The sequence below is a fragment of the Malaclemys terrapin genome, chromosome 8 (assembly GCF_027887155.1).
Source record: "Malaclemys terrapin pileata isolate rMalTer1 chromosome 8, rMalTer1.hap1, whole genome shotgun sequence".
NCBI classification, from domain to species: Eukaryota; Metazoa; Chordata; order Testudines; family Emydidae; genus Malaclemys; species Malaclemys terrapin.
Genome location: NC_071512.1, coordinates 66,503,654 through 66,528,811, shown reverse-complemented (window position 1 = coordinate 66,528,811; position 25,158 = coordinate 66,503,654). Strand labels below are relative to the sequence as shown.

General features: G+C 41.1%; 1 protein-coding gene across 2 annotated transcripts in view; it reads right to left on the bottom strand.

The window, feature by feature from the left end:
* Positions 1–25,158, bottom strand: part of NEK7 (NIMA related kinase 7) — a 143,040-nt gene that overhangs the window by 51,568 nt on the left and 66,314 nt on the right. For both annotated transcript variants that reach the window (XM_054036937.1, XM_054036939.1), the window contains exon 5: positions 24,535–24,645. In XM_054036937.1, coding sequence (XP_053892912.1) covers positions 24,535–24,645 — 111 coding nt within the window. The remainder of the gene's footprint in view (positions 1–24,534; positions 24,646–25,158) is intronic.

Here is a 25,158-nt window from a genome sequence, read left to right as displayed (position 1 = left end):
GGTAGCCGAGTGGCAGTGAAGTGTTCTCAGGATGTCTCCTTGTGCCCACCCCCAGTTTTTTTGCAATCATACCACACCACCACCACTTCCTCCTCAAAAATTGAAGAGAATTTACTGCCCCAAAACATCAACAACTAAGAATTGAGATTGACTGGGAATGCCTTGTACCCCTACAGAATGTTAGTTTGGAAAAAAAAAAAAAAGATCAAACAAATAAATGCACCTATACTTAAATCTCTGAAAGGCAGGAAATAGCAAGTTAAGGTATAAAACTAGCCTTGCTTCACAACCTTAACTCTGCCCTTTTCGAATGATGCCCCAACCCATCCCTGACAGACATTGTAGCACAGTCTCCTTCCAGATGATATGGAACAATAATACAATAGGAGAAACGATCAGACCATGTCCTCACTAAGGCAAATTTGAACACCAGGTTGCTATGCCTGGCCTATCCTCAACCACTGCACCTATTCTGCACAAATCACCCCAAAGTTGTTAGATGTTACCATCCCTTGACCTTTGTCCTAAGGATTTCCTCTGCATTATTACTTGTAACCTGTAATGCACGGTCATGTATGCTATCAGACTGTTGCGACCATTTGGGGAATCTGCCTGTATAATTTATTAATTCTGTATGAGATTATGAACTCTCTGTATCTTTACCAAGCTGAAAAATCCATTTTGCACGTGAGGCTAGTTGTCCTTCCAACTCCTGGAATTAAATTCTAACAGGGGTAGGGACAAAGCAAGATCTAACACCAGTGAGTAATTTAAGTTAAATGCAAGACCAGTAAAATGTAATAGTGGCTAACAACAGATTGGCTCCCAACCAGAACTGGTTGATCACAGGAGAAGTCATCTGGGCTACAAAGCCACATGCTAGTACTCTGTGATGATCTGACTGAGGGACTGGAAGGTTATAAAAAGGGCAAAAGCTACTCTATTGGCTCTGTTCTTTGGGATCATTTTTTTCCAGGTCAAGAAGAGGGCAAAGCACCCCAGCATGTAGGGGGCCTGATGAGGCAGGGTACCCTGCCTACCTTCCTGAACACAGATGGCTCCCCAAGGTAATGGTGAGCTAGTGAGGGACTAAGGCATTGTGTTCAGGATGTTTGTGGTATATTAAATGACCTCTACTCTCTTGTGTGGCATGTGAGTAAGTAAAAGAGCAATGATGTCAGAATCTGTGCAAAGTATGTGTATGGGTTATATGCTTCACAACTTGCTATAGGTCTCCCGAAAGATTTAGAACAGTAAACCATCAGGCTCACAACTGGAGTTCTGGGTGAGGGCATGTTTAAGCAAACAGGGAAGTCTGAGAGGTCAACACTGAATACAGGCTAGGCTTCAGGAGGGGATGCCAGACAGAGGGTCTGTGCCCAGTGCCTGTGTTGCAGGACCTAAAAACTGGGATAATGGCTGTGCTCCACTCAGGAGACTTAAGCACCTGGGGACCCACCAGCTGGGTTCCCTCAAAGCGTCTAGTCAAGTGAGGGCCCAAGAGGGAACACTTGACTGGGACCTTGGACGACTGTTTCAAATCCCCACAGCAATAATAGAGCATGCTCCTCTACTTGCACAACTGACATAACTCAGAACAGAAATGAAGAATTCATGATACCTTTGGCTGCAAATGCACCTCTTCTCACATCACAGCATGAGTTATGGCAATTGGTTGCAAGTAATCCTTGTATCAGGCACAGTGAAGGGCAGTTGGAGTATATGTAGATGACTGAGAATTCTGTGGGACAACAAACCACATAAAGTGGCATCATTTAGTCATTCCTCATGTCTGCTTATTATAGGACAGCCTAGCTGAAACACACTTACAGTATATCTCCTGTGGCTCTAGCCAGCCCCAGGGACAGAGTTAAGGTTGTTGTGCAGGCCTGATGTGTACTGTAACAATCTCCTGGTTTTCAGACATTTAGTGTAAATGCATTTGATATGCTGTATGCGTTGGAGGTCATCCCAACTTGGCGTTAATTAAGTTCTGGGCAGTGAATAATAATATTGACTGGTGGGGTTTGAAGTGGCTTACAAAGCCCTTCAGAGCAAGTGATAAGTGGCATTCAGCCATTCCAGTCTGACAGCAATTCCATGACTGCTGGATATAGACATGCCCACCTCACAGAAACCCTCACCGCCATCAGCTGTGTCATGTGCAAGCTTTATTAATGGATTTTTGTTTCCTTTAAGGCCATTGATAAAATACTAAATATTACTAGACCAAGAACTGACCCTTGCAAGGCTCCATTAGAAACCTTCCACTCACTGAAGATTCCCATTAACAATTATGTTTTATGATGTTAGTTAGCCAGTTGTTAAGTTTTAAGCAATGTGGCGGACTATGCATTACCTGAAGTCTTTAAAATGAGACAGATTTCTTTCTGAACAAAACATGCCTTAGTTTAACCACAATTTATCGGGCTCAGTGAAAGAGTCACTGGATGAAATTCTCTGACCTGTGTTATGTAAGACTGTCCCTTCTAGCCTTGCTATTTATGAATCTATAAAAAAGGAAAATGAGATTTGTGACACTGTGTTCCTGCTGCCTTCTTCCTCCCTCCCTTCCAATTATCTCTGGAGTCCCTGCAATAAGGTTTTGAACTGAAACTGCTCTCAGTTTGGCCTTCTCCTGGCTAAGTCTAAGGACCTCTTCTCTATACTCACCCTTCTTGATCTACCTACCACTTCTGACATGGTCACTCCCAGCTTCTCCCTCCCCTTCTGTACCATTATCTCCTCCTTGGGTTTTCTTGACCCTTTGACTCCCCTAGTTCACCTCAACCTGTTCCCACTTTGGGAGAGTGCCTCTGGGCTCTGCCCTTGAACCTCTTCTCTCCCCAGGGTTTATTCCTGAAGGGACAGAGGAGCCAGCTGGACTTTTTGCAGGACTGAAAGATGCAAATTGCTCTGGGCAAAAACTGTCCAGAACACAAACTTCTGAGAAACTGACTTCATTATTCAGCCTTCCTTCTTCATGTAGCCCCACCCCAGCTTCACAAATTTCTGAAACAGTCATAGGGGCCTGTGCAGCACCAATAACCTAGCTGTGGCAGCAAGTGCCCCCTGCTGAAGAGTTGCCAGACTTGACTGTTCCCCCTTGTTACTGGAAAAACACCAGGCAGAGCTACAGGTGGTTCTGGGATAAAGACTCTAGTACCACCATTCTCCATTTTCCTATAGAGAGTGGTAGGGAGCAGACCTAGGGAGAAGCAAAGGAAGGATTTAAAAAAGAGTAGGATGAAATACTGATGAGCAAAGGAAATCTTAGCAACATGTGTTTTCTATAGAAAAGAGTAAACATGATGTGGGCAACAGGGAGGAAAAGAAGAGATTGCAGTAGTCAAGACAGCTGTGGCGCCAAAAAGGAAAAGTAAGATTTTAGAAGTGTTTTGGAAGAAGAATTGGCATGATTTGGACACTATTTTTAGTGTGCAGGGCATGGGAGAGGGAGTGATCAGAGATTAATCCTTATGTTATAGACCTGGGTGTTAAGATCAGAGTCCCACTTTGCCTGTAGATGCTCCATTGTAGGTTTGTTTTCTGTATTTTTAAAAATTATTTTATTATTGTATTACCATGAACCACATTCTAATTTTGATATCATTTTATCAGTAAGGTAGCATTCTAATAGATTTGCCTGGGTCTCATCGGTTCTGGAATTCAAATTGCCTACCATTGGCATTGGAATCACAGTTTTTCCGACCAACATCCCTGGATTTCCTGTCCAAAACAAAAACCAGAATTTTCATCCAAACCTAAAGTCACTTCTCCTAGCAGCATGGATCTCAGCAGTATTTGCTAAACAAAACAAAACAAAAAGGTTGCTCATATTGTAGTCCAACATTTAAAGAGTCTCAACTGACCTAATATTACAACTAATACAACAAAAGAGAATCTTCTGCATATACTGGACACCTGAGAATAGCAGCTGTTGCTATCTAGCTAATAAATTGAACATATACAACTGAAACAGCTACTTTATTATACATGATTTGACAAATAAGTATTTATTAATTTTCTTTCATTATTTATATTTTATTAATTTTTCAAGCATCTAAAACTAACTTTTTATAGAGGTATTTCCATAACAAAATTAATCAATAATATTACATTATATATTTCTTTGTACTTTACAAACACCTTTTACTGATGTTTTGTATACTCAGTTACTGAAATACAGTATGTTTTTCCCCCAAGTCCAGGAGACAGCACCTCTGATATGAAATACTTCTCTCCTACAGGAACATATCAAGAAAACTTACAACAATAAATTATTTAACCATAACAAAAAAAGTAAGTGGAACTGTCAATTGCGGAATGGAAAATAATTACAAATAGTTAAAAAAACAGAATTTCTTAGTATCACTGAAAATAATAGATTAGACTAATACAATGCATGCAATAGCATCTCTGGAAAGAGCACTGTTTAATGCAGATGAGATGGTAAACTGCAATCAAATGTGATCTCCTTTCATAGATACATATCCCAAATGAAACACATTAGGCCACCCTTAACGTTCATAAAAATCCTTATAAGAGATAGGGAATTCTTTAAAATGCTTTGATGTTTTCCACTTTTTAACATATACAGATTCTTCTATATGCATAGTGTATAAAAATACTTCAATAAAAGGAAAAAGTTTATGCCCCTTTTTTCTTGTATTTGGCACTAACTCAAATGCTACTGACTCATCGTTCTTCATTACCTTCAAAAGTCTATATAATCTGTGAGGGTCACTCCACTTACTTTTTTCCAAAGCCTTGAGACAGACACACTCTAGTTTTCTGAATTTAACTATGATTCCTGAAAAAGTTTCTGACGCTCATTTTAGTTAGATTTTCCAACAGGACTAATCACTTTTGCAGTATCAATCTCATTTACTATCTTTCCCTGAAGATCAGTCTGTCCATAGTCACTCAGCTCCACTGATGTTTTAAATCACTCCTGAAAGCAAAAACTTGTTATGTTAGAGATGGATATCATCTATTGAAAATAAAAAGTCTCGTCTTAGAGCCAAGAAGGTGAAATTTCCAAGCATTGTATCATTTTAGTTCTCTCTGCAGATAGACTCAGCTGAGCCACGGTTCCTTAAAATATATAGCACTAGGTCCAAGTTCAACAGTTCTTGTTTACATACAACCTTTCTTTCCAATAAATCCCCTTGAGGAAATTGGTACATCATCAACTGGAAGGAAAGTTCTTGTTATAAATTATTATATATGATTCTTAATAAAATCAGTGGCAAAGTACAGTAAATACAGCAGGCTCCCATACTAACCCTATCATATTTGGCTTCATAAAAACAACCAAGAAACCCTCCTTCCCCATTCTCAAACAGTTTAGTTATACAGCATAGAATTACTACTGACACTGAAGTTTTTTCACTTCATTAAGTGATAAACAGTATAGAAGAGCTAGTAGTAATTCTGCTTGAATTATTTTGCATAGAGCATTTTGAACATGGAAAGCACTAAGAACTATTTTTCGAACTCCTTAAAGATGATATTCAGGAAGCAAATCAAAGTTCTAGGATCTGGGGACAGATGCCCCCAACAGGTTCTGACAAAAATAAGTTTCACTCCAAACAGTTTCTAACATTTCTAGATACAAAGATGACCTTCTAAAGATGACTGAAGCAGCTGGCCTTTTTGAGTCAGAAAACAGGTAAGTTTAAACAATAATTCTAAGAGTTATGCATTGCCACACCACATATCTGGGCTATTGACACTGAACTATTTAAATACGGATTATTTTAGCAGAAAAGTGCTAGTATGATTATTCTAGATGTAGGTGATGGCAGATTCCTCCTCTCCCCCACAAAGACACAGCCAAGGCTACAGGGCAAATCTACGCCCTTCTCCTCAGCACACAAACACACCTTTAACAGAGTAAGCTGCTACTCCTGACCTTGCTCCAGTTAACAGCTCCAAGAATGGAGAAGCATTCAGAAGCCGGTCATGCTTCCAGGTAACACAAGGGTGGGAGGTGGAGGGCTCACAGGAACACAGCCTGCTGCAGCTGCATTATTCAGCTACAATTGGCCCAGGGCCTCCCACCTCCCACCCCCCATTTTCACTGCCTGATAGCTATGGGTATGTCTCCACTGCAATGCAAGACCAGCGTTAGTAGAACTCAAGTTAGCAGACCCTGGGTTTATTAACCTAGGGTCTAAGCGTGCATGCACATTCATTTATAACCCCAGCTTAGGAACTGTTGAACCCTGGGTCTCAACATGGGACTCTAGAGTCTAAAGTGCATTATGCGGGCCCAAATCCAACCACCCATAATCTCGACTTTCTAGCACCCTTCCAAAATGTGACCTATCTAGCCCTTTGTGGTGTAGTGGGGGAAAACTTGACTGTCCACCAAATTTGACTGTACAGAGGACAAAGGAAGTTGGCTTATGTGATTGTGGAATACTTTTGGTGGACTCTCAGTGCACAAGTCCAGTGGAGATGCATCTACACTGAAAAGCAACAGGACTTGAACTGTGGGTAGGGTTACCACCTGGTTTGACTGGCCTGGACGTTTTTTTGTTTGTTTGTTTTAATGGATTTGCCAGTTGCCAGAAAAATAATTCACATTCAAGTATATAGTTAAAATACAGAATCAATGTAATTTGGGAAAAAATAATCTCAAGGAAGAGGACCATAAAAAAAGCAGCTTTAAGAAACATGACCAATGAAAGAAAATTATGTAACCAATCTTATCTATATGTGTTATCTCTCTAGATACTATAAGTGGCTGTTGAAGGTGGCGGGCTGTGGAATTGACTTGGGTTTGCAGTGGGCTTGGTGTGTGTGTGGGGGGGAAAGAGGGCCTTGCATTTCAAAGGTGGTAACCCTAACCATAGGTCCTGGTTTGACTCAGGCTCAGACCCTCCACCCTGTGGGACCCTGGGTCCAAGCACCAGGTTGGCGTGATTTGCGTATACATAGAAGGGGGGTTAGGCTTGAGTCTGAGTTTGACCCTGGGCTGCAGTCTAGACTTACCCTGTGACCCATTCATACTAAGCTTGTTTCATGAGCTTGTCTCAACTTTCAGTTTTACTAGTTTCGGCCTACTTCCATTTTACAAGCTTTCATTGCTGACCAGGGCTGTCAAACACTCAGCTGAATTGATATATTCACATGGTCCACATGACAGATTCCAATCCTGCACAATACAAAATTACATTTAAAAAGTGTTTCTAGCCCTCATGGTTGAAAAACAATCTATCAAATGTAACTCAATGCAGAGCTAATCTTCCCAAGTCTGCAGACAACTTGAAACAATGACTTAGAGGTGTGAATTCCTCTGACCTGTATTAATCTCAGTGATGTTGCTCTAAAACCCAATGAGGACACTTCAATGCAAATATTAAATATTTAATTGCTGATCATTGTAGAGAATGGCATGCAAAAAGTGGTGAGAGCAAAACCCACTGGGGAAGGGAAGAGAGAATTGCTACAGGGAAGGGAAAAGAAGGAAGAAAAGAGACAAGGACAGGGAAGAGGAACAAAGCTAGAGATGGGAGAGAAACAAGGGACAAAAACGGAGATGGTCCTAAAGTTAGGGATATTTTCCCAATGAGTTACGCCTCTAGGATATGGAATAATAAACAATGGTAATAACTGAAAGTCTGTTGTCTTCATAGAAAGTCAAACATAATTCACAGCATGAAGAATTGCCTCTGACTCACCCTAGCCCAACACTAAATGAGGGAAATGATATTCTATGGTCAGAGTACTGTCTGGCAGCACCATCTCCCTGAGCACACTCCACTTCCCAGTTAATCTGAATGGTTCAAGTGTGACTCTGTAGGCGGAGGATACACAGAGTGAAGGACTGATGGGGGAATAGGAGAGAGGAGCAAGAGGTTGAGGTGAAGACGAATGAGAGAACACTGGAGGAGATAGAGATATTATGGGGAATTAATAAGGAGGGAAAGTGACAGAATATGGGAAAAGAAGGACAAAAATTATTAAAAACACAATATGGGATAAAGAGGGAACTAATAGTATAGGAAAAACTACACTAAGGGAGAAGATGATGTAAAAGATACAGGAAAAAAATGAGGAAGTTATATTGTAAAAAGAAACAAATGTTGAGTGAAGAACTGAATCAAGGCAAAAGTAGCAAGTTACGGTTTGCAGTTTTGATGTACATGTGTGGGTCTCAGGATTTTACAGTGACAAGACAGATGAGGTCATACCTTTTATTGGACCAACTTTACTGGCAAGAGACAAGGTTTTGAATTTATGCAGTGCTCATCTTCAGGTGCAGGAAAAGTACTCAGGGAGTCACAGCTAAATACAAGGTGGAACACAACATAAAGCACTGTGAGCATTGGAGAGTTGGAAAAAATTGTCCAGGCCAAAAATGGGACAAATGTCACAAATCTTAAAAACAACAAACTGTAAACTGAAAATAAAAAAAAATTGGTTTGGGTCAACCAAAACATTTTGCTTCAGTAATTTCCAATGTGTTTCATTTCAGTTTCAAAATTTTCTTTAAAAAAATTTCTATAGATTAACTCATTCAAAGTGAGCAGTCATTTCAAACTGAAAAACCTGAATTTTTAATTTCTGAAATGTCAAAAATAGGATTCTTCAACTATTCTGAAACTTTTTCAATGGGGAAAATTAGTCAAAACAGACCTTTACCCAAAAAAACTTGAGTTCTGACAAATCAGTATTTTTCAATGGAAAAATATTTTGTCAAAAAATTCCTAACCAGCTCTCTAGCAGTGACTTCCTTGTTAATATGACCTTGCCATCCTTTTATCCCAGAATATCAGTTTAAAATGTGCAGTAATAAAGAGGTGGCCCTTGCAGTGCTCTTCTGGTCTTAGTGCCTGGCCCCACCTCCCCTGTGTTACCCAAACCCAGAGAGAGAGAGAGAGTCTACACTGTAATGTAAGCCTAGGCTTAATGGGACTTGAGTCAGCTGACCCATGTTTGGGAACTCTGGGCTTGAGCATCTACACCAGGGGCGGGCAAACGTTTTGGCCTGAGGGCCACATCGGGTTTTAGAAATTGCATGGAGGGCCGGTTAGGGGAGGCTGTGCCAAACAGCCAGGCGTGGCCCGGCTCCCACCCCCTATCTGACGCCCCCCTGCTTCTCGCCCTCTGACACACACACCCCCAGGCCTCCTACCCCTTCCAACAACCTCTTCTCCCTGACTGCCCCCAGATTCCCTGCCCCAACTGCCCCCCGCCGCCCCATCCAACCACCCCTCTCTCCTTCCTGACTGCCGCCTGGAGATACCTGCCCCATCCAACCACCCCTTCTCCCTGTCCCCTGACCACCCCCGGAACCCCTGCCCCTCCCCCCCGCCGCCCCATCCAACCCCTCCTCTCCTTCCTAACTGCCCCCAAGACCCATGCCCCATCCAACCACCCCTTCTCCCTGATCGTGCCCAGAACCACCGCCCCCATATTCAACCTCCGTGGTCTCCGCCCTCTGACCACCCCCACCCCTATCCACATCCCTGGCCCCGACCACCCCCCGAACTCCCCTGCCCTCTAGCCAATCCCCCTCCGCTGCTCCCTTACCGTGCTGCCTGGAGCAGCGGTGCCGCCCAGGTGGAGCCAGCCATGCACCGTGCAGCAGAGCGCACCAGGTCAGGTCGGGCTCTGCAGCTGCTCTACCCCAGGAGCTTGCAGCCCCGCTGACCAGAGCATTGTGCCAGCATCGCAGTGAGCTGAGGCGTGGGGGGGGGGGGGAGAGGGGCAGCAGGGGAGGGCTGGGGGCTAGCTCGCGGGCCAGGAGCTCAGGGGCCGGGCAGAATGGTCTCACAGGCTGGATGTGGCCCATGGGCCATACTTTGCCCACCTCTGATCTACATTGTATTGTAACCCTAGGTTAAGAATTTTCAGACCCGTGCGCGAACCTAAGGCTCTGGGGTCCACACTGCAGTGCACAGAACCAAGTCAAAGTAACCATATCCCAGAGTCCCTAGCGCCCCATCCATTGAAATGTGACGATGGTGCACTGTGGGAAAAATTTACTGCCCAACCTGCATGTTATCAGGAAGCAGCTCTCTTTGCAAAAGGCTCAATCAGTTCGCTCTTCATTGCAAACCCAGGATGCTCTCTGTTAGTGTGCTTGCAGATCAGTGACCAGAACAGAATGGGTTAATGCTGACCTGAGCTGCTGTCATTTGCCAAGGGAGGGGCAGCTTTTGTTTTCAGTAGAGTGGATTGCAGATTGTTGGGATACAGAGGACTAAAGAAGATGTCCAACAGAATTGTGCAATACTTCTGGATGACTCCCATGACCTGAATCAAGTGGGACTTGGCTACTCTGCAAAGCAACAGATGCTGGACACAAGCCGGACTCTACAATCCTGCAGCATTCTGGGACCATGGGTCTGAGCCCTGAGTTAGCCCAATTGTAGTGTAGACACAAAGAAGATTAGCCTTGTACCTGAGTTTGAATCCTGGACTTACTGGGTTACAGTCTTACATGCCCAGTATGTCTACACTGTACTGTAAGCCCTGTGTTTGAACTCAGGTTCACGCCTAACTCCCCTTCCATCCACACACAAACCATGCCAATCCAGGGTCCCAGGAACCATATGAGTGGAGGTCTGAGCCTGAGTCAAGCCGGGACCCACGGTTCAATCCCTATTGCTTTGCAGTGTAGATGCAGCCCCACTGGACTTGTGCTTTTAGAGTCGATCAAAAGTATTGCACAAACCCATGAGACAACTTCCTTTGTCCTATGGACAGTCAAATTTGGTGGACAGTCAAGATTTCCCACACTGCACCACAAACGGCAAGATAGGTCACATTTTGGGAAGGCACTAAGAAGTCTGGGATATGGTTTGTTGGACTTGGGCCTGCATAATGCAGTGTAGACTCTGGAGTCCCAAGATTGGACCCAGGGTTCAACAATTCTTAACCTGGGGTTATAAATGAGTGTAGACACTCAACCCCTAGGTTAACAAACCCAGGATCTTGCTAACTTGAGTTCTACTGACCCTGGGCTTACGTTGCACTGGAGACATACCCAGAAAGAGTGGCAGCAATAAAGAGGAGTGAATTGCCATTAGATTTCCCTGTCCAATAATGGCGCATGAGGGCAAGGGGATAAATGGCCAGCACATTAAGACCCCTTTCCCAAGACAAATGTTTACTTCCTTGGGCTGCAATGGTAGTGGGTGTCCCAGACAGTCACCTTCCCCAATCCCAGAGAAGCTTCCAAACTAGTACAAGCACAAGGCAGCCTATGTTTTGAAGAGACTTCTTTAAGGCTTCTATAAGAGTGTGCAAAGAAAGTCAACAGAGCATAAGGAACTCAGAAGTCATCTGGGACCTGAAACAAGCCAACTCAGTGTACAAGCAGAAATAAGAAAAAATATCTATTTTAGAAAAATACTTTCTATGAAAATTAAAGATAGAGAGCATTATTTTTCTATAAAAAGGAAAAAGTAACACACAAAAGGATATTACCGGTAGCTTAAAAAATCTTAATGTCAAAAATTGGCTTGTGTGGTTCATAGCCCCATGTTTTTCATTCATAAAAACACTGTTAATAGAAATATATTAAGCTTTGTTCTATAATTAATATAGCCTATGGTACACTCTCCTAATAGTATTTGCCTCCTGAAAATACTGTCTAAAAAATAACTAGACAGCTTTTAAAAACTAAACACAAAAAGCTCAGAGTAAAAGGTGACATACGTTATACATAAAAAAACCCTCTCTACATTAAGACAGACTGTACAAAAGCATGCTATGTTTTGAAGTCTTTGACATTTCTCGTCGACATCATTTGAGGTTGATGCCCTATCACTTTGAACTAGCAAACATGGGCAGTATAGTAAACCATAATCCAAAGACTCACAATTCTTAGGACTGTTGGCATGGCTTGTAAGTTTATTGTTTTATCAGGTCAGATAGAGGCCAGCAAAAATCACAGTAATTTTCAAGGCTTTTATTTACAGTAGAGCTTCAAATTTAAAAATGGAGAAAATCTGAGGTTTTGGAGAAAATTCTAAATTGAGAATATGATGTTGAACTATATTCTAAGGATCTTTGACGTCTAATGATACTAAACAAAGAACTGTAAATATTATGACTAAAGGAAATTCTTCATACCCTACTCACAAATTTATTCAAGAATAATACTAATAGCAGAAAAATAAATATCCTTAATTAGCTATTATAATTAAGATTTAAAACCCCAATGTTATACTGATTATTTTTAACTGGAAAGAAGGTCAGCATAGGATTTCTGGGACTCTGGAAAGAATACCAAATGTCTAGATAATAACTTGGACTTGGGCACATTTTCTGAGAGGAAACATATGTCACTAGAATTATTTCAGTTATTCAGCAGAAAATTACAATTTACAAGGACAAAGAATTCATTTCTTTCCAAATGCAGAAAGCCCACTGAGAGAGACTTCCAAGTTCAGCTGGAACCTAGTTTTGTTCATTTTATATAAGCCTGTAAAACATTTGCCTCATTTTACATGGATGATATACTGGATTCACTAGTATCTATAAAACTGATATTGCATTTTAAAATTGGAAAAACATACACAAGTATTTTTTTAAAAGTAAGAAAGTGCATATGTGATATTTTTATATAGTCAGGATTATATTTCCTATTTTAAGAGATTTGCTAACATATCTGTGCTTTATATTGAGAATGCATGCTTTGATGTTTGTTTATGATGTATGGTGATTTATTTTTTATGGCCTGTTTGACACACTTATTTAAAGTTTGCATTTTTAATGTGTTACGAGAATTTAAATGAAATAGTTTTAAAATGAGTATTGGTTTAGTAAGTATCTTGATCAATGATTTTCTAATTATTTTAATTTTTTTCTTACAGCAATTTTTTCACAGATATTTAATTTATCTTGCACAGTAGAATTATATCCGTCTTATTTTAGACACTTGAAATCATATCCTTTCAACACTTTATTAAAGGCCTTACTTGTTTTCAATAATTCTTTTACTGTCCTATTTAAATAGTGACTTTCTTGCTTCAATGCAGTTAGAAGGTGTGCTATTTTTCTTTAAAAATATATCCAGTTACAGCTCTAAAAGGTAAGCAGTAAACAACTGAACTGTCACATAACATCATGGTTAACAGAAAAAGAAAGAAGGGGAAAGTATGGCTATTAAGAAAAGGGAAAAGTACTCTGCAGTTTTGCTTTGAAGGTCATCAAGACTAAAACCTGTCTTACACCTTTAAGGCGAAAGACTGCGTGAGAATTACAGACCCCAAAAAACAACTAAATCCAGCATTTTACATTCAACCTGAGCAAAAAATATTTTAAAAAAATAAACTATGAAATTGTGTAACAGATTATGAGATATTCATACAGATTATCTCACCGATAGGTTTCTCTGGTAAAAGTAAACAAGTTCCACAAATATTAAAATGGAGATTGAGCAAAGGAAGTGAGAAAGAAGAATATAGCTTTATTACCAATTTAAGATACACTAAGAACTCAGATATCTAACAATTAAAAAAGCAAATGAACTCCAATTCAATTAGACTGATAGTTATTACAGATAAAATTATATTGGATTTCAAATTCTATCGTACACCACTTTTTTACCCTATGTTTGGGGAGCACTTTATCATACAGCAGCCTTAGGTGTTCAATTATCACTAATTGGAAAATACTGAATATCTAGACTATTAATTAATTACATTTGTCAGGATGCTCTGAAGCAATTTATTATTTACTTGTAAAAATGTTTGATGCAATGGTATCCAGAAGTCTAATTCAGGAATACAGAATAGCAAGGTTTTTTTTCTTTTTTCCCTCACCCCAATTCAACAGTGGATTTGCAATAGTGTGGTATATTCTTATCTTGATGTATGATGATTTATGTTTGTCTGTCCCTACATTAGCTGTAACTCATTCATGCACACCCATACAACATTTGAGCATTTCAATACTGCTAGCACCAAGTGATTAAAAATCATGTCATGGCACTCAAAAGCATGAATTGGCTTAAAAATAATGACTTTTTAATTTTACACACACACAATTTGTGAATCTTTTTATTTATCTTCTGGGTTGGGGGCCTTTACAGCACTGTCATGGGGTTTGCTCCACACACCGCTGTGGCACTGCCTTGTGGTTGGCTCATCTGGGGATTAGCTCACCACTGGTTTGATGCCTCCTTTTGCAGTTTCTTTGCCCCTTGTCCCAGTCTCTCACTTAGCAGCCTCTCTCATACTCCACCCATTGCAGTGCTTCCATTTTGTGGCTTGGCCCTCTGGCCAGGTCACTAATTTCCCCTTGTCTGGGGTATCAAAACTTCTCTAACCAAATTGCCTCAGGCTGTTTTCAGAGTCCATCACTCCCTATGGCTCGTTGGTGAACCTACGCCTGCCCTCTACACTGTTTTCCAGCCTAGGGACCCGACAATCAGCAGCTAAGGTCAATGCGGTCTCACCCTTGTTGCTGTTTCGCTACGGTTCTTCCTATTCCTTTCTCTCAACCCTGAGAGTGACTGCTGCTTCTCTCCCTCCGCAACCTCTTTCTGCAAGCCCAACCTCTTCTTATCAGCTGGGCTTCAGGTTCAGCTAGGGGTGTATATCGAACCTACACCTCACCTCATCCTGTCAAGTAGCCACTTCTGAGCCATTTTAACCCCTTCAAAGGCGGTATGGGGTGAACATACCATCACAGGTACACTTGGGTCTCTTTGTTTTCAAGGTTCTTCCTATAATCATGCAGGTTAAAAACTTATTTTAAAAAAAAAAGAGTAAGCTGAAATTCTCATGTAATCACTGCAGCATTAAGAAAACTACAAAATATCACGAGACTTGTAAAATCATGAAAGTTGCCCATACTAGTGTTTGCACCTCAGCTTGTCTAGTGAAACACAGCAGTGAGAGCTTCCCTGGCCAATACAGATGAATCCTAATGTATCGGGTGACTTTCCTCAGTTGCCTATGCACTGAAGGCTTAAAGTGAATAGCACTCACATGGGAAAATATTTTTAACTGAGGACCTCAATGGTACTGAAATTGAATAACAAGAACTTAGTCCTTTACAAAAGGGAAATTAATAAAAGCTCACCCCAATGACTCCTGGAAGAGGAGAACAACAGAGAGTCAGCGCTGGGTTGTGCTATGAGTTGTGGCGATAAGACTCTGTGCCCGCATCCTGTGAGGTGGCAGTGGTGTCAATTAACACACAAGTAAATTTTGTATAGTGCTGTTTTTCTTGGTGATTAATTGTTGGCTGTGTGTTGTTCAAACTGTGGTTATTTAAATTTTCAGTAACATACTTCTGTACCCTCATTGTGGCAAGGCACTTAGCAACATGGTGCCCTGTTAAGGGCTCCTCTTTGCCTTCGAATAAAATAGACAGTAGCATGATGCCATTCATATTAGAAGCCATGGTACGATTTCTCCTTCACAGAACTCGTTATTGCATTTCCACCCCCCTTAAGTGACAAGACAAACACACTCATACAGAAGCTTTGTCAGTTTTTCCCTTCTGTTATAGATCACTTATTTTTCAGACTATTTTAGAAGTATTCCCCAAAACACACCCCTGAAAACAAACTAATACCAACTGAACAGCAGCCTATCAAGTAATTTCTCCTACAAGCAGTACGAAGACCGAGTACATCGTGACATCTCATACATATTTAATGATAGCCTGATAGGCTGTCATTAACATCAAACAGCAATCTAGGTTTGCTACATTAAACATGATTCCTGTGTTAAGAGGACATCACAAACTGCCTCCAAGATCTAGATATTAAGAAATGCCCACCGACTTGGACAATGTGTAATTAGGCCAATTGCACTGAGGGAGACATTAGACACATATTGGGTTAAAAAAAAAGCTTCAATGGGTCATAAGACCAGACATGCCATAAGGCAATCTGTCATAGAATACTCATATTAAGAAGTGTGTCAAATCAGAACATTCAAAAGAAAAGACAAACGTTCCTTTATGTTGTATGAAGTGTAAACGTACAGAATTAATAATTCATGGCACAGAAAAAAAAATATATCCGATTTGGATATAAATATTAACGGGACACAGTCAACTTGTTTAGACTACAATTTTGACCGTCCTATCTTAAAACTGTCAGTCTAGTGAGGAGCAGTCTTCAAAGCATAGAAGTCAATTAAAAAATACATTAATGTAAAAAAATTAAAATTCTCTGTTCTTGTAGGACCTACACAAAACAATGCTTTTCTGCTTTGTGTTCTTCCGGGGCAGAGCGAGCACTAATTAATTAGCATATTTGATTCCCAGAATTGTGCTGTGTTGACAGCAATCATATCGGTGTACACGTAAGAAAGTAAACCAAAATGACATGTTAAATCCGAGATCCAGAGGTGGGGGTAACAGGATAGGAATGTAAGAATAATCAACATTTGACAAATTGAAAGGTAAAAATGTCATGTTGCCATGGAGTGATCTGTGCAAGTTGCAGAATTTCTCTTGGAAAAAATATCTAGACTAGGGCTAGTTGCAAAACAATAAAACACAATTTATAAAATAAAGTAGTGAAAAAATACTATACAACTAGGTATATAACTGGTCAAATATTGCACAAAAAAGGTATGTTACATATTTTTTCAACCCATATAAACCATAAAATTCATCAAGTACTATATTTGTTGAATACAATGTGATTAATTAAATAATTTTAAGAATCTAAAGAAATGTTTAACCATCTCTGGAAAATTATGCAATTATTTTAAATAAGCTGTTGGAGACTCTCAAAGATTTTAAAAGATATACTCATGTCCAGTCATCTCTGCTTCTGATCTTGTTAAATAAAACATTTGAAAATAATCTGCAGCAGTCATTGTGCTAAACAACCACGAAAATGGTCAATATATGCACAATTTTAATTTAAAGCATGTATTTACAGATGAACTGTAAATATGAAATGCATGAAAACAGAACTTTCAAGAGAAAACAATGAATATCTATTATGGTGGCAAATAATAGACAGGCAGTGGAATACCTTACTCTCACCCCCACTCATTTTGTGGTATTCAAAGTCTACTAATAGCCTCACTTCTTTTTGAGCCCCAGTTCAGCAAAACCCTTAAGCACCTATTTACATACTTAGGTGCTTTGCTGAATTGGTTGAAATAGGTGTTTCTTTCACTAACCACTAACTTTTTCTAAATGATTTCGATAAAATGTATGCAGAAGACCTGAAAATAGTGTTGGAATAAAATGACACTTTCTTTCACTGATTACACTGGTCTACAATTTTTGAGAAGTCATCTGCTTCAGAGATAAAATGTGCTATTTATTATGTATTTTGATGTGCTGAATTCAAATATGACAATTAAAACAACTGATTGGCTACTGTTTCGAAGATATTTAAGTTTTTACATTTTATGTCTATGTATATTGTGTAGATAGTAGAGTTTTAATCATAAATTGTAAACCTAGGTCTTTTCATGTGTCTATGGTTGCTTTACATGATAATATTTCACCTGTCTTGTTTATGTAACACTTTAAAAATCAGCAAAAGGGTTATATAAATAAAATTTATTATGAAATAAAAGGCAAAAAACTATTATGTACATAGTTTAGTCCTATTCAGTGTCTACTCGGCGCTTCTTGGCTTGTCTCTTGTATTCTTTAAATGGAGCATCTCTTGTCACTGTCCAGCAATAGTCTGCAAGCACTGATGGGCTCCATTTGCCTTGATAGCGTTTCTCCATTGTTGCAATGTCCTGGTGAAATGGCTCGCCGTGCTCGTCGCTCATTGCTCCGCAGTTCGGTGGAAAAAAATCTAGATGAGAGTGCAAAAAATGTCTCTTTAGTGACATGTTGCAACCAAGGCTTTTGTATGCCTTGAGGAGGTTTTCCACCAACAACTTGTAGTTATCTGCCTTGCTGTTTCCGAGAAAATTTATTGCCAGTAACTGGAAGGCTTTCCATGCCGTCTTTTCCTTGCCACGCAGTGCATGGTCAAATGCATCCTCTCGAAGAAGTTCACGAATCTGAGGACCAACAAAGACACCTTCCTTTATCTTAGCTTCACTTAACCTTGGAAATTTTCCACGGAGGTACTTGAAAGCTGCTTGTGTTTTGTCAATGGCCTTCATCAGACTCAGCTTGATGTGTAAGGGTGGTAACAAAATCTTCCTTGATTCAACAAGTGGTGGATGCTAAACACTTTTCCTCCCAGGCTCCAATGACTGTCGGAGTGGCCAATCTTTCTTGATGTAGTGGGAATCTCTTGCACGACTATCCCATTCGCAGAGAAAACAGCAGTACTTTGTGTATCCAGTCTGCAGACCAAGCAAGAGAGCAACAACCTTCAAATCGCCACAAAGCTGCCACTGATGTTGGTCCTAGTTTATGCACCTCAAAAGTTGTTTCATATTGTCATAGGTTTCCTTCATATGGACTGCATGACCAACTGGAATTGATGGCAAAACATTGCCATTATGTAGTAAAACAGCTTTAAGATTCGTCTTGGATGAATCAATGAACAGTCTTCACTCATCTGGATCGTGAACGATGTTGAGGGCTGCCATCACACCATCGATGTTGTTGCAGGCTACAAGATCACCTTCCATGAAGAAGAATGGGACAAGATCCTTTTGACGGTCACGGAACATGGAAACCCTAACATCACCTGCCAGGAGATTCCAATGCTGTAGTCTGGAGCCCAACAGCTCTGCCTTACTCTTGGGTAGTTCCAAATCCCTGACAAGGTCATTCAGTTCACCTTGTGTTATGAGGTGTGGTTCAGAGGAGGAGGATGGGAGAAAATGTGGGTCCTGTGACATTGATGGTTCAGGACCAGAAGTTTCATCCTCTTCCTCGTCTGACTCAAGTGAGAATGATTCTGACGCATCAGGAACCGGCAGTCCTTCTCCGTGGGGTACTGGGCGTATAACTGTTGGAATGTTTGGATAATGCACAGTCCACTTTTTCTTCTTTGACACACCTTTCCCAACTGGAGGCACCATGCAGAAGTAATAATTGCTGGTATGATCTGTTGGCTCTCTCCAAATCATTGGCACTGCAAAAGGCATAGATTTCCTTTTCCTGTTCAACTACTGGCGAAGATTTGTTGCACAAGTGTTGCAGCATATGTGTGGGGCCCACCTCTTGTCCTGATCTCCAATTTTGCAGCCAAAATAAAGGTGATAAGCTTTCTTAACCATAGTGGTTATACTGCGCTTTTGTGATGCAAAAGTCACTTGACCACAAACATAGCAGACGTTATCTGCACTGTTCACACAAGTACGAGGCATCTCTGCTCACTTTGGCTAAACAGAAATGTGTCCCTTTGCAAAATCAAACACTGGCAAATAAGAGAGCACGACACTGTATGATTTCTAGAGCTGATGTAGGGCAAATTGTTCAGCAGAATGATGTAAGCTTTGTTATGATTGCATCATCCATGACTTCTAGGAATAACATGATGCAATTCATATCATGTATGACGCAATACCAGCTTCAGATTGCATCATTCATTGTTTTGCCTAAAAAGCAAGTACTGTCCAAACCCAGTCATAGATTTATTCCTAGATCCAGTCAAAGATGTATTTTAGTCATTTCTGGTTTAAACTGAGATCCCTTCCCTTTATAACTCACTTATCCTCCGCCATTCCCAAGTCAAGGGTCGTATATACTGACCCAACAGCATATCTTGAAAACTAGAGCCAATCAACAATTTTAAGCATCATTTTCGTTCTCAGTGACCCATTATTAGTAAAGTTTGACTACATTTATTTCAGAAGCATTTTGGCTGTAGAGCAGTGTTATCAATTGATACAACATCATGATAATCAAAAATGACCTAAACTTAAATAAAAGTGACCTCATTTTCAGATGTGTGGACTATCTACCATGCCCGTTTACTTCAACAAAATTTGTTGGTACTGTGCTTGGTATTTGTTGGTACATGACACTTCTGAAAATTACACATTTTAGATCATGTATACAATACAAACTCTTGTCAATGTAAATTATATGGGCATGCAACCACCAATGTTTGTGTATCACTTGGGCATGTGCATACTTATCTGCTTGTGTCAGCGCTGTGTGTAAATTTGGAAAATTTCATAGCGTGTTGTGGAATCAAAATGATTTGCCAAGAATGTCTGGGTGCTAGGAGTCAAGTTCCAGCATGCAACTTTCTCCATCCCATAGTATCATCCATATCCTATAATTTTCATGCTTTAAAAAAAAAAAAAAAAAAAAAAAAAAAAAGACACAGAAAAGTGATGTGCAGGTTTGTATCTGCCATCTTGGACAGAAGCATGGAGCCTGCAGAGGTCTGCACTGTTCTTATGAATGTTGCAAATACAGGGCACATGATTCTCCTTGTATTTGCAAATCTGCAGCAAGCAGTGCACCAATGGGGGACATGCGGATTTGTTTGAGGACCGTTTGCTGAGGAACACAGCAAAAAACAATTCTAGGTTGTTGGTGGCATTCATGGTGCAACTATAGATGGTGGAATGTTGCTTCTGGACCTTTTGGATGCAAAAAGCCACATTCCTGGACCAGCATGACAAGCTCACCCAGCCCTCCAGAACATGGACAAAAGAATAAGTGCCAAATTGAACATGGAGAACCTACTAGTGAATGCATGTTGGAAGCTTGCAACACTGGATTGCTACTGGTCAGTAGGAAATAATTTTGAAGTTGGGAAATCCACAGTGGGAGCAGTTGCCATGCAAGTGTGTAGGGCCATTAATCATCTGCTGCTACACAGGATTTTGACTCTCTGCCCCATGCAGGACACAGTGGATGGATTTGCAGCAGTGCGAACTGCTATGGGATGATAGACAGCATGCATATCCCTATTTTGACACCAGTGCACCTTGCCATAGAGGACATCCACAGAAAAGATTACTTTTCTATGGTGCATCAATCACCAGGACCACTTCACCAATAATGATTTCGAGGACCCAGCCTACCCTTTGCTTGCCTGGCTATTGTAGTCATACACTAACCACCTCGACAGCACCAGGGAAAGATTCAACTACTGCCTCAGCAGGTGTAGAATGACTGTTGAATATGCTTTTGGGGAAACGGAAGGGATGCTAGCAGTGTTTACTCACTAGATTGGATCTCCATGAGAAAAATATCTCAATGGTTATAGCTAGCTGTTGTGCCCTGCATAATATCTGTGAGGCAAAAGGGAAGAAGCTGCCACCAGGGCAAAAGGCAGAGATGAGGCTGACTTTGAACAGCCAGACACAAGGGATAGTACAAAATCCCAGTGTGGAGCTACGTGGTTGAGGCAAGCTTTGAAAGAGCATTTTAATAGTTAGCCACAGCAGTAGTCTGTGCTGGAGTGTTGTTTGGGAAAAGACTGCAGAGTATCTCCAGGAAAGTTTAATCAAGACCTCTCAGGAGAATAAAAGGGACATCCCTATGCACATAAAGTATTCCATATGTCTCTCTTCCCCTGCCTAACCCAATGGGGGAATGAAAAGCAGATGCCAATTCTACCCGTTTGTTGTACCTCTACCACTTCTTGTACGAGTGAAACAATGAAAAATCGATACCTTTGTCTTGTTAACTTGGGGTGAGATGGGCACCATCTTTAAATTTAAACATTGTAAGGAAAAATGCATGCACAGATACATCCAAGCCTTCACCAGGTTCATCTTTGCTCACCTGGCAGGACTGGCTACAGTGTGACAGAGTTCTCTGCCGCATTTCTCTCACCCTCCTCCCTCTTCCTTCTTGCTATTCACAGCAAGAGTCTCTGTCTCAGGCTTCTCCAAGGTATCCACAGTGGTCTGCAAGTGCAAGTGGAGTCTCCGCCAAATATAGCACGCAATTCCTTGTAAAAGAGGCAGGTCTGGGTGAAGCACCAGATCTGTTGTTGCACTCCCTAGCCTTGTGGTATCCCTGGATGAAGTTTCCTTCTTTTGATACAGCACTGCTGCTGATCCCTCTTCTAGCCCTTTGCCTGCATGCCCAATGTAATCTGTTCATAGAGGTCAACATTTCTAGAGCTGGTCTGTAGCCTCTTCTCCACACTGGCCCAGGAGATCCAATACTTCCTGTCTACTCCAGGCAGGAGCACACTAGTGCATGGATCAGTCATAGCCGCCTGGGGACTTGAACACAACAAGGATGAACTGCTAGGTGTGCTTGCGAATGTGGGCAATCAGGAAAAGGCATTCTAAAAACATGCAGGGGATTTTAAAGGAGCGGGTGGCTTCCGATCTCTCTGACATCCTAGGTAGATTTAAAAATTGTGGCCAGAGTGGTCACTATTGCAGGGAATGGGGCATTATAAGACAGCTGTCAGAGGACTGATACTGGAGAGAACACCGAAGTACGATCAGTGCATCTTATGTCTGTTTGCTGGAGGCAATACCGATGGCTATTGCAGTTTGTATCTCAGAAACACAGAGACCAGTGCCAATGCAGGTCCTGCTTTAGATAGCTTGCCAGTCAGTTTCTTGGTACGCAACATGGATTTCTTAGCTGCTGCTGTCTTGGTACTGCAGGGGATGGGACTGCGGGTTTAGACGGTTCCAAAGGGCCCCCAGGGTCTTTTCTTACTGTCGCTGTAGAGATGGTTGCTGCAGCACTCTGTGGATCATATGTAGGGGGGGCGGGATGACTCAAATACTGTGGGTCTCAGCTAGCACTCCACTGATAATTGTTTGAGCCTGTCCTCCTCAATTTCTTAGATATGCTCTTAAAAACTAAGTAGATCTTACATTTGGAGGGGATGTGAGACTTCTTGAGTCACCAAAGGCAGTTTGAAAGTTCTTTGCTGCATGGCAGGTTTGGCAGGGTTTGAAGCCTGGAGTGTTGGGTATAACCTGCACTTGTGGCTGTGAATCATGGACTGTGAAAAACAAAGGTCCAAACAGTGCACAAAAATAGAAGAAGGGAAAGGGAGCCCCTCTTCCCCTTTTAAAAGCATAAACTGTGCTAAAAACAACATATAAATAAAAATACTAAGAAAATAAAGAAAATTTGGAGTAAGAGATGTAGCAAGCCATGAGGCTAGCTACCAGACACTGCAAAACTCTGTCTCAAGCTGCAGGAGGTTCAGAAGGTACAGGAATGTCAGCTGGTCCCTCCCTAAATACCCTTGTATCAGAACACAAGAGTGCCTAATGAGCAAGCATGTACCCACAGACACTGCTGATAAAAATCTTCAATCCAGAGTGCATGGAGCATCCATAGCACCACTATTCGAAGAAATGTCATACATGCTACTCACTTAGCCAACTTGAAGGAAGGAACTGCTAAACTAAAAACTGTCCCCAGATTATTTGAAGAGCATCCTCTCAAATGACATAAGCAGTTTTAGCTTTACTGCTTCACTAGAAAAACCTAGTTATAGATTGGAAAACCATATATGCAGACAGAGACTGAGACAGACAGACAGACACCACTGTGAAGATAAAATCATTGATTATAAAATTGCAGAACTGATAAATAAGGCTCCATGTGTGTCACAGAGGTCTTGGATTCCATGACTTTCCGTGACCTTCATGACTTCTGCAGCAGACCCGTGCGGCTGGCCCAGGAGCTGCCTGAGCAGCTTGGGCAACCCTTGGTCAGTCACATTGGCTGCTGCTGGGGCAGTCTTGGGCTCCCCATCTCCCAGAAGCAGGTGTTTTGGGTGTGTAAGCGGGGGCGGGGGGGAGCTTGGGGCCATTGCTTACCTGGGGGGGCTCCTGTCCCTCAGCTCCCCTAGCTCCACATGCTGCCTCTGCTGGCAGCCAGGCACCGCCCCCAAAGCTCCCATTGGCTGTGGTTCCCAGCCAATGGGAGCTGCAGAACCGGGGCTTGGGACGGAGCAGAGGCAGCATGTGGAGCTAGGTTGCTGGGGCTGCTGCTTCCCAGGAGTTACATAAGGAGCCTGCCCCCGTCCCACCAACTCCTCCCCCCCCCAGCACCCACGCTCCCCCCAGGCCATGCCTCCCCTCCTCCCAGCATCTGCACCTCGCTCCCCAGTACCTGTGGCACCCCAGTTTTAGTCAGGGGTATTTTTAGTAAAAGTCATGGACAGGTCAAGGGCCTATGAATTTTTGTTTACTGCCCCGTGATCTGTCCATGACTTTTACTAAAGATACCCGTGACTAAAACATAGCCTAACTGATAAAAATGTTCCAGTCCCAAGAGCCAATCATAAAATCAGCAACTACAAGCAGATTTCTAAAGTCTCATGGACTGTTCTATGGGTCCTAATTACTTGTGAAACAATGTACAGAAGAAGAGCTGAAGCAACTGACCTAATCTCAAAAGTACCACAGTTAGCTACTGCAGCATAATAAAAGCATTTCCAAACAAATTTGCTTCCTTAAGCGGAGGGGTGGGGGATTGTGGGGGGGGGGGGGGGGGAGCGAAAGACTTTGCAGGTTTCTTATTTGAGTCTCTGAGCACCTGTTCTTTACAATTATGGCTTGCATTTCAAATAAATCAAACACAATATTTGTAATTTAAGAACCGAAGACCTAGTTTGCAAGACCCAAAAGCTGAGCAATTAGAATGAAAAGTGAATAAAAACATAGTACATTGCTCCAAATAGATTATTAAAGGCTATTAAAATAAAATTCATACCTTTATCATTCTAGAGAGGTCTCCAGCATCTGCTAATTCCAACACTATGTTTAGCTCATTGTCTTCAATGAAGGAGGCATAGTATTTAATTACATTTGGATGATTCAGTTGCTAAGAAAAGATAAATAGATGTTTCATTCTACAGCATGTCATCATCTTAAATCACTGACCAATGAAGTATTCTTTCTTAACAAGGAAAAACTAATATGCTACAAAATATTGTAGCATGTTACAAAAAGTATGTGCTAACATGAATTATTTACATAATGTAAACATTACAAGTTTGCAAGAATTTCTGAACCCATTTAAAATCCATCAAGTCTCAAACTATGCTATAATTTTGAAGTAATAAAAGAAATGTAAATAAATATAAGTTTATTTAGATTAATATAAAACCTCAAAATAATTCTGGAGGTTGTTAAGCCTCAAATTGTATTCAAGTGATAACTAACAAGACAACATAAAATACCATAAGATGAGTAAAAAGATCTCTAAGAATTAGGTAGGATTTATTTTTAAAAGTTAGTCTTCTAAAACTAAATAAATGTACATGCTGTAAGTTAATAAATACACGAATTGACAATAAAAAGTGCATGTTTATGTTTTGTAACAAACATTTGCTCA